Here is a 9,068-nt window from a genome sequence, read left to right on the forward strand (position 1 = left end):
GCTAACAGCTGTTAGCTTAACTACCATGCTAGCATCTCACTCTACTTTAATAACTTGCGAGTACTCTGAAGCTACTTTCTGCTCAGGCATGTTTCACAAGTTTCCTGTTTTCCACTCAAGCATATTTCTAAGCCACATTAAAGTGTGGATTATGTAAACCGCTGGCAATCAAGAGTTAAGTGCACCCAGTGACCTTAATACCAGCCAATCAGTTAAAAAAGGAAGACTTTGACACTTAAGATTTGATCAGGGCCACTTTGAGGATTCAGCAAAGAAATGCAAAGAGTGGTTTGAAAAAGTATAAAGCTTTTTTAGCTGAAGGAAAGACTTTTAAAGCCAAAGCACACTTTCCAGATTAAAAAAAAAATCTCTATCAAGTATTTTCACAAGAAAACAAAACTGTTTCCGATAAAAACAAAATCAAAAATGTCTTGATAGTCTTATAATCTAAGATGAACTCTTTGTGTGTTTCAGGAATGTGACCAGGTACATATTGATGATGTGTCTTCGGATGATAATGGCCAGGATCTAAGGTTCATAATATCTGATGATTTGTCAAAAACAGTGGAGTAGCTAGAGCTAACACATCTCATCTTGGTTTTTATTTTAGTACGTATAACTTCAGCGCTGATGGTTTCCACGCAGCAGCTACGAGTGCCAACCTGTGTCTGGCCACAGGCGTTCGGGGAGGCGTGGACTGGATGAGAAAACTGGCCTTCCGCTACAGACGAGTAAAAGAAATCTACACCACCTACAAAAATAACGTTGGAGGTAATCCCCAACAAGCAGTGCTGCATGCACAGTTCTGCTGGGCAAAAATGAGTCTGCACATATGCGTGTGGGTGCTTGTGTGCCCTCTTTGTGTGGGCGTTTATGTGAGTGCCTGCGTATGTTTGGGGGGGTCAAATTTTGAAAATTTCAGTGGTATTCGGATGGCTGGTCCAACCCAAACATTGTTACCCTGTGTTTCAGGTCTGCTGGGCCCTGCCAAAAGGGAAGCCTGGTTGCAATTGCGAGCAGAAATTGAAGCCTTGACGGACTCCTGGTTAACACTGGCACTAAAAGCACTAACATTAATCCACTCAAGGTAGGACTCCAGAGAACAAAATAGTACCCAGATCCACAACGCACATCTATAAGCCTGTATATGGTGTAAATAAGCCAAGTGTGTCTGAGGCAATTTTTAAAAAAAAGAAAAAAAAACTCTGCTGTGGATCTTTTTTTTTTGGACAGCCTGCCTATTCTAATTTTGACAAATAAGTGTGCTAAAAGATCTGAGCTGAAAAACGAGCCAATCCTTCAATGTAAGACATGTTTTGGGGACTTGATACATTGCTTTGTCTTTTATGCAGCACATTGTGTTTTCTTTTCTCCTCTCTCAAAGTGATTTGAAATTATGTCACCACTCCACTCTCCTCCTCAGGTCAAACTGTGTGAATATTCTTGTGACCACCACACAGCTCATCCCAGCCCTGGCAAAGGTCTTGCTCTACGGCTTGGGAGTCGTCTTCCCCATAGAGAATATTTATAGCGCAACAAAAATAGGTAAAGTATGCTTTCCTATATCTGCTTCACTATTTTGAGCCTTTTGCTTTGGGACATGCTTATTGTTTTAGCATTGTGAGTTTAAGCTTCCAAGAGACGCTCAGTGACAGGACTGCGGCTGGGGGGATGGGGTGGAAGGCGTGGATTTTTGTCACCGGAGAGGGTTGATGTTCTTCAGTGAGGGAATAGTCCTAATCAACCTGGGATTATTTTCTTGGAGCAGGACCTGTGCTGGGCCTCTGGTCCTCGCCTCTGCATATGAAACCACTTCTGCGCGTTTATGTCATTCTAGAGAAACAGAAGCCCCTCTCCTGCTCCTCCTCCTCTTATTCCTCCAATTTTCCTTCCACTTTCGCCCTGTTTCACTGTTTCAAATACAAAATAAACATCAAACTCCCCAGTTGGGAGGTTTTTCAATGTCTCTGGATCAATTCATGCTTTTGCAATTTCATATCCTGAGTTTAGGCGTACAGTTTAAATTTGTCCTTTCCATTTTGAACACACCAACAAACTACTGTATGCTCATGTAGTTATGCACTCATGTAAATAGTTATTTTTCTTGTTGTAGGTAATAAATGAGAGCTGAATGGTCATCAAGATGCTGAAACCTTACATATAATTAGAATTAAATTATAATTTAAAAACCTTATGTAGCGCTCTTTGGTTTTTTTTTACTTTTAATCACCATTTGGTTCAGTATTTGACCCCAGATTAAACCAAAAATAATTAAACTTTTAATTGAGTCATATAAACACATTTCCTTATAGTAGAAAATATGCAGAATCTAGCAAATTACTTTACACCATTGGTTGGCAAACCAGCTATGACACCCCTGGTGGGAATTAATTGACGCGTGGTTGGTACATCGTGTACCAACCACGCAAAGGAGGTAAAATGGCCAGCATCCTTTTTATGGAATATTGGAGCAGATTTGGGGGCTATTACACATTTTGCTCACAAGAAGGAAAAACTAAGCTGTTTTTTTCTGCGTGAGAAAAAACAGGCTGTCATGGGTTGAGCGCCACCCATCACATTGAAGTTAAGATTATTTTCATACTGCAGTTGGCAAGGAATAAATAGCTTCAATGTATCAATCAATCAAATTTTATTCATGTTTCAGATGTAGCAAAAAGTGCTTTACTCAGAAAAAGGAAAAAAAAATCTAGCAAATATTGATCAACAAAAAAACAAAATTCTAATCTATTTAATAAAATAACAAGTATTACTAACTAGAATGTAGTGCTCTAAAAAGGGTAACTAAGGAATAAACAATAAGGAGAAAAACAATATAAAACACTTAAAATCTCTAACATAGAAAGTCTTTATTAACCATAAGACAAATACTGTACATACTAATAATAAAACATATGCACAAACTATAATTTATGTTGAGATCTAAAATAGTAAACTGAAAAAATATACGAATAAAGTCATGTAAAGCATTTTTAATTACAAATGCAGTAGGATAAAAAATGTGTTCATGAGATTTGATCAACATAAAAAATGAAAGCTTAGCGTGGCTGTTACTGTTAGATTTACCAAACTTAAAGTAAAAGCCAGGTTAAAAAAATACATTTTCAGTTTGCATGTCTTTCAATGTGCTGGCAGACAAACATCCACCACATAAATGTTTGTTAAACTTGTGTTGCCTTATATAAATCAGATTGGCAAAAAACATATTATTCTGTGCAATAAGGACTTGAAAACTCCTAATCTGCTATGATAAATATAAAAATAAATGTGTTTGACTTTCTGCTTCAATAGTAATAAGTGTTGTCTTTCTTTTTAAAATTAAAGCGGTTATGTCATGTCTTATATTTTCTTTTTATGTGAGCATTTTGCCCACGTCTAGCTGTGCTCACCTCTTTCAGGACCAAACTCAAGAGTGGTTTAATCATTTGTCCCAAATTCTCGTAGCAATGAGGCAACCTTAATGCTTTTAAGATTTTAGGGCTGATCTTATCACACCTATTTCCTGAGCTCAATGTTTACACTCTTCCTTGTTTTGTGAGTGTGGTGTTTTTAAAGGGGCTCTTGTCACACCGTGCCTTTGAATCAACTTGGGACTCGGTGGCCATTGCGGGAGTGGGTTTGTGCTTGCATCTATGCAACGCTCCACTAACATCCTGACTTTCTTCGCAGGGAAGGAAAGCTGCTTTGAGAGAGTAATTCAAAGATTCGGGAGGAAAGTTGTTTACATTGTTATCGGAGACGGGGTGGAAGAAGAGCAAGGCTCAAAAAAGGTGAGAGGCACAAAACAGCTTATTCCTTCAACTTTCCATTCCATAATGCCAGAAGCTTCTTATAGGCACTCAGAGAACACACAAAACATACCTGCCATACCACTCCAAAGAAAGTAATTAGCACTCCAGTTCTCCTTCACAATCTCATCCGTTTATCCTCTTATTAGGCGTCCAAGTACAAGAAGGAAAGTTGGTAGGCTGTAATCAGCGCTCTTCCTCCTCCATCTCAGGTTTACAGAGCCGGGGAGGAGGGAGATGGCATAATTATATATTCCTGCTCGCTGCTCGGAGCAGTGTGAAAGCTGCATGTGTAATGCTAGACAAGCCCTTTCAGGCATGTTGAAGGCGCATCGTAAATAGAGCGCACATAAAGAAGACTTAAATCATTGTTGATGAAATTAGAATATTTACTGCAATGACAGGCCTGTTAGCACGAGATGGATTGGGCTCAAAGCCGTTCGCGGAAACAACTTTTTTTTTTTTCTTCAGACGAGTCCGACTTGCCGTTTTTAAATGTTGCCAGCTGGCTTCTGCTCCTTCTGTTGTGTATTCAGCATTTCTGTCAAGTGTAGATGCAAATCAAAAGGCTGTTTGCTGCAAACGTACTCATTATGAAATTTATTAGCGGCTTTCAAGCATGTCTTCCTGACAGTTACCATGGAGCTCTTTGTCAGGCTGAAGACTCACATTTTCTTTGAAACGTCTCCAGCTCCTTGTCCCTTCACCTGTTTGTCAGGAAACCCTTAGCAGAAGCACAGGGGTAGATGGACAGTGATTAGAGAAGAGCAAACAACGTTTTACTGTGAGTTAGTGTAAAGCAATAGCTCTATATTATGAAAAATGAACACACTCTGGGAATCCAATCTTGAGAGACGATTGTTGAAATAGATGTAAATACTTTTGCTCAGTCTTGAGTTGTTGGAGTGTGACATTGATGGAAGGATAAGGTGTTATTTTTCCCATATGAGTGGTGCGAGTCCCATGAGACGGCACAGAGTAAAAGGTTTCTGTGTCAACATCAGAGAGGACGTGGAATAACACGACAATTTCACCCGTCAGGAGGCGCATATCAGACGTGACACCGCGTGGAACTACAAAAGCAAAAGTCTCAAAGTCTTCATTCCTTCACCTTTTAAACAACAAAAAAAAAAATCCCCGAAACAATTCTGTCTTCAGTTATTACCATCGCCTGGGAGAAAAGGCTGAGATAACATCTCCAGCTTTTAAACTTAAAAGCAAAGACAATTTACAAAACAAAAAGCAAAGAGCTTTTTAAGGGTCAGTGCAGGCTCTCCTAAGCGGAACATACGCCTGGGAGAGGCCATACCTTTAATAAGGGGAGGGTAATGGGCTCCACACACTGAAGAGCTGAGGACTCTACCTGACAAGCTCCTTTCATTCTCTGCGACTCAGGTTTCTCCTCCGTCCTTTGCTCGGGAACAACAGCTCATTTGCACTGTCCTAAAAACACACTGGCAAGCAGGAAGCTCAGTGAAAAGACACCATGGGGAGTTCACTTCTGTTATGCCTGAAAAAAGCTGCTGGCTTAGATCGGGGCTATAAAACAATTCACTGATGCTGCAGAAAAAGTAATTTTGAGGTATGATGTGTCTTAGAGTTACAACTGTTTTTCTGGGAAGTTGACAATATGGTCCTGGTTTATTTAATGGACAGCCTTAAATAAAAAAAATTTAAAAAATGAAATCTACAATAAATACTTTCGTGGTTTATAATTATACATCAGTATTGCTTGTTGTTTTCAAAAGTATTCACACTCCTGGAAGTCTTTTTATGTTTTGTCATGTTACAACTTCACCTTTTAAGGTGTTTAATTTGGGGTTTTATGTGATACAACAACACAAAGTACTGCTTGACTGTGAGGTCTCAGGGAAAGGGCACATTTTCAAAAAATTTTACAAATAAAAATATCTCAAATGTAATATCTCTTAAAGCACTGTTCAGTCTGACATCTTAAAGGGCAAGGAGTATGACACAACTGCAAACTTAACATTAAAGAAGTAACCAAGAACACTGAGGGAGGTGCAACGATTCACATTTCTGGAGTCGGATTCTGTTGATACAACAATCATTACTCACACACTCCCCGTACCTGGTTTTGATGAAAGAGTGGCAAGAGGAAGTCCCATTGAAGCTAGCTACCATCCATGTTAGGAAACTATCACTGCATATCACACTGAAGACACCACGGCATGTTGGTGGCAGCTTCATGCCGTGCAAAAAAATGCAGATAAATCCTTAAAGTGCAACATGTTAGGCACTATGTTCACCATCCCCCTCTGCCCAATCTGAGTCTTTGTGAAGATAAAGCAAAAATGTCTGTCTGTAGATGTATTCCTTCACAACTTTGCACTACTTTGTTAGTCAACCACATAAAATCTCAATAAATTACATCCAAATTGTTGTTCTTGTAATGTGACCAAATGTAAAGAAAAAAAAATAATCAAAGGCTATAAATACTTTTCAAGATTGAAAAGCTAAATCCCAGCTTTTCAAAGCATTGGTTTTGGACATTTATGTCTAGTATTAAACATTTCCCATAGCTCTTCAATGCTAATAGCTGATGATTTTCTATTCAATAATGAGTCATGCATCATGACAGAATGTTTCAATGCAGTCCTAACATGATGTTTCTATTTGTCTCACAGCACAACATGCCCTTCTGGAGGATCTCCAGTCATTCGGACCTCATGGCCCTTCACCACGCTCTCGACCTGGAGTACTTGTAGCACTACACCAACACCACAGTAAACCCCTCTCTGCACATCAGGACATAGAGCGACCTTTCACCTTTGCCCTCTAGCCCCTATCCTTTGCTTTGCTGTGGCTTCCAGAGCTCAGAAAATAGGAAAAGCACCCCCACAATACTCTCACACACAAACCCCAGCTCTTCCTCATGTGCTGCCCGGCTGCCCGTCTGTCTTTCGCTACAATGAATGAAAAAGAAAAGAAGAGGCGAGTGGGAAAAAAAAAGAAGCACGCGGTTAATGTGCTGACATAAAGTCACGCATTGTCTTAACCCTGAAACTTTTCATTTCTCTTCTCTGCGACACAAAGAACGGGAGAGAGAGGTGAATTTATGGTGCAGCAGCTGCTCACCCTGGTTACTGTGAATCGGCTGCTCTCTGAAGCTGCCAAAGTGTTTTACGGCCCCTACACACCTTCCCGTTTGTGCCGGGGCTCCGTCAGGTTTCACACCTTAGAGGAGAGCAGAGCTACTGATGGCCTCGCCTTCCGCGCCGCAGAACTCAGCTTCAGCTGCCGGCCAAGCTTTCCGCCGTTTTCTCCACATACTTTGCTCTTTACCAGTTGTTCTTTCGATTCACCACCTTTTACGTCTCCTCTCTCTGTAAGCGGACCGACAGACTTGGGGTGATTTCTGTCAGCCTCAGCGTGGGAGTCCTGTGCTTCTTATTTATGAACAGACTTTGCAAGTGGCCCCCGCGCCACTGAGAAGGTACCTCGATAAGACTTGTGCCTTTTACAAAGAAACGGTGAGAGGAAGACATATATGGAAGAATCAAAAAATAAAAATAAAAGGGGGTTTTCTAATAATTTAAGAAAATTAACAAAAAACTTATTTACAACGCTAAGACAATCGTGTACAGAGGAAATCCTTTTTTTCTGTGTGTAAGTTTGTAATCACTGGACTATTCCTTCCTATAATCATTTAGGTACATGTTCTTGAAAGGTGGCTTTGCTTTTTAATTGAAGTAAAACTATAAAGGAATTAAATTGCCCACAAGCTTGTGGAGGACACCTGAAAGTGTTGGACGTATTCAAGTTGAATTTTGTTAAAACGGTGTAGATATTGGGATTGTGTGATCAATTGTTCGTCAAGACCAAAATCGTTGATATCAGAGTGTCAAGGAGCTTTCTTTTGATTCTGAGTTGTGTCTCATCCTTGTCTCTTCTACTATATGTTCCATATTTGAAGGGGATAAGGGTTTATTTTAGTCACTCAGAGAGGAAGCTCTCCACTTGTGTCCTCATGGCATTTCACCAGCTTGCAACCCTGATCTCAACATATTAAAAAGACAAAATTAACTCTGGTGAAGGTTTAAAGAATTGCAGCAAAAGGCAGTTTCCTGCCTCCTGAGGGGCATTTTAACTGCATTTCGGATAAATCTGATATTTAAAGAAGCAAGCTTGAATAGGTTTTATTATCTTTTATACAAGCACTATAAGAACTCTTGTACAGTGAGCGTAATTTTGTATGATGTAGTGTTTTTATTTCAACATTGACTTCGACGGGGTAATCATAATTAACAGTGAAAGAAAAGCCACTAACTTTAAGGGATTGGGGAACTTACAGGACATGTGCTATCAACTGTGAATTTCTTAAATAGAAACCGACTTGTTGTGTTTCTAATTTTTCCCTCCTTTGCACATGTTCACTCTTGGCCTTCGCATTTAACTTCAGATCCCTCTCTGCTCGAACAGAGCCCCCCTTTGTGTTGAAACAACCTCCACACACACGCCTACACGAGCTCACAGACACACACATACTGCTGCTAGATCAAGGTAAAGGTAGGTAAATAGAGAAAATGTTTTATAGATTTATACAGCACGCTTTTTTTTTATTATGTTGCAATCATAAATGCAAACTGGAAATAATTTACACTTCATGGGCCTCATCGTGAAAACGCAAAAGATTGTTGTGTCTGCAAAAATATGTGTACAGATGTTTTTGACATTATTATTTGATTGTGTTTAAATTAATAAAATTGATTTGTGAGCTGTTGCATGTCGTCTGATTTCTTTGGTATGCAAAAGCGTATTTTTAGCATGTTCTAAAATAGAGGGGGTTATTTTCTCTCATTTTTCAAATGTGAATTAATGTGGTTACAAGATTAAAAAGGTTCACTGATATCATTCTGGACTTCAGGCTAAATCAGAGGGCCCAGAACTTAATCCAGTAATGCTTAGCAGCAAGCAATCATCCCATACACCATCAATTTATAAAGTCTGCACTCAAACCTGGATGTGGACCAAATAGCAAGTCAATCTAGACCCCCCTTATTTTTAAGACGTGTTCAGCTGAGTCTTCACTGGCTGCTTCGTCTGACAAACCTGCGTGCAATGGATCATGCTACTGTAACAAGTAAGGCCAACAATATCGGCTTTTAATAGTGCTTAATTTATAAATCATGCAAGTAACGAAGTGTCGTCCACACAACTAATTGGAACCACCATTAAATGTTTTATGATCCAGATTATCAACAAGCCAAATCAAAATAAAACAAGCTAATGTTTACGTAT

At 39.5% G+C, this 9,068-nt stretch overlaps 1 protein-coding gene across 20 annotated transcripts in view; it reads left to right on the forward strand.

Moving 5' to 3' along the window:
* eya1 (EYA transcriptional coactivator and phosphatase 1) overlaps positions 1–8,551 on the forward strand; it is a 78,264-nt gene extending 69,713 nt beyond the window's left edge. For all 20 annotated transcript variants that reach the window (XM_032551723.1, XM_032551725.1, XM_032551721.1 and 17 more), the window contains 6 exons: positions 475–533; positions 611–771; positions 973–1,087; positions 1,424–1,545; positions 3,688–3,788; positions 6,455–8,551. In XM_032551723.1, the coding sequence (XP_032407614.1) occupies positions 475–533; positions 611–771; positions 973–1,087; positions 1,424–1,545; positions 3,688–3,788; positions 6,455–6,535 (639 nt within the window). In that variant the 3' untranslated portion in view covers positions 6,536–8,551. The remainder of the gene's footprint in view (positions 1–474; positions 534–610; positions 772–972; positions 1,088–1,423; positions 1,546–3,687; positions 3,789–6,454) is intronic.
* The last annotated feature ends 517 nt before the right edge of the window (positions 8,552–9,068 follow it).

This window comes from Xiphophorus hellerii, chromosome 21 (genome assembly GCF_003331165.1).
Source record: "Xiphophorus hellerii strain 12219 chromosome 21, Xiphophorus_hellerii-4.1, whole genome shotgun sequence".
In the NCBI taxonomy this organism is placed as follows: Eukaryota; Metazoa; Chordata; class Actinopteri; order Cyprinodontiformes; family Poeciliidae; genus Xiphophorus; species Xiphophorus hellerii.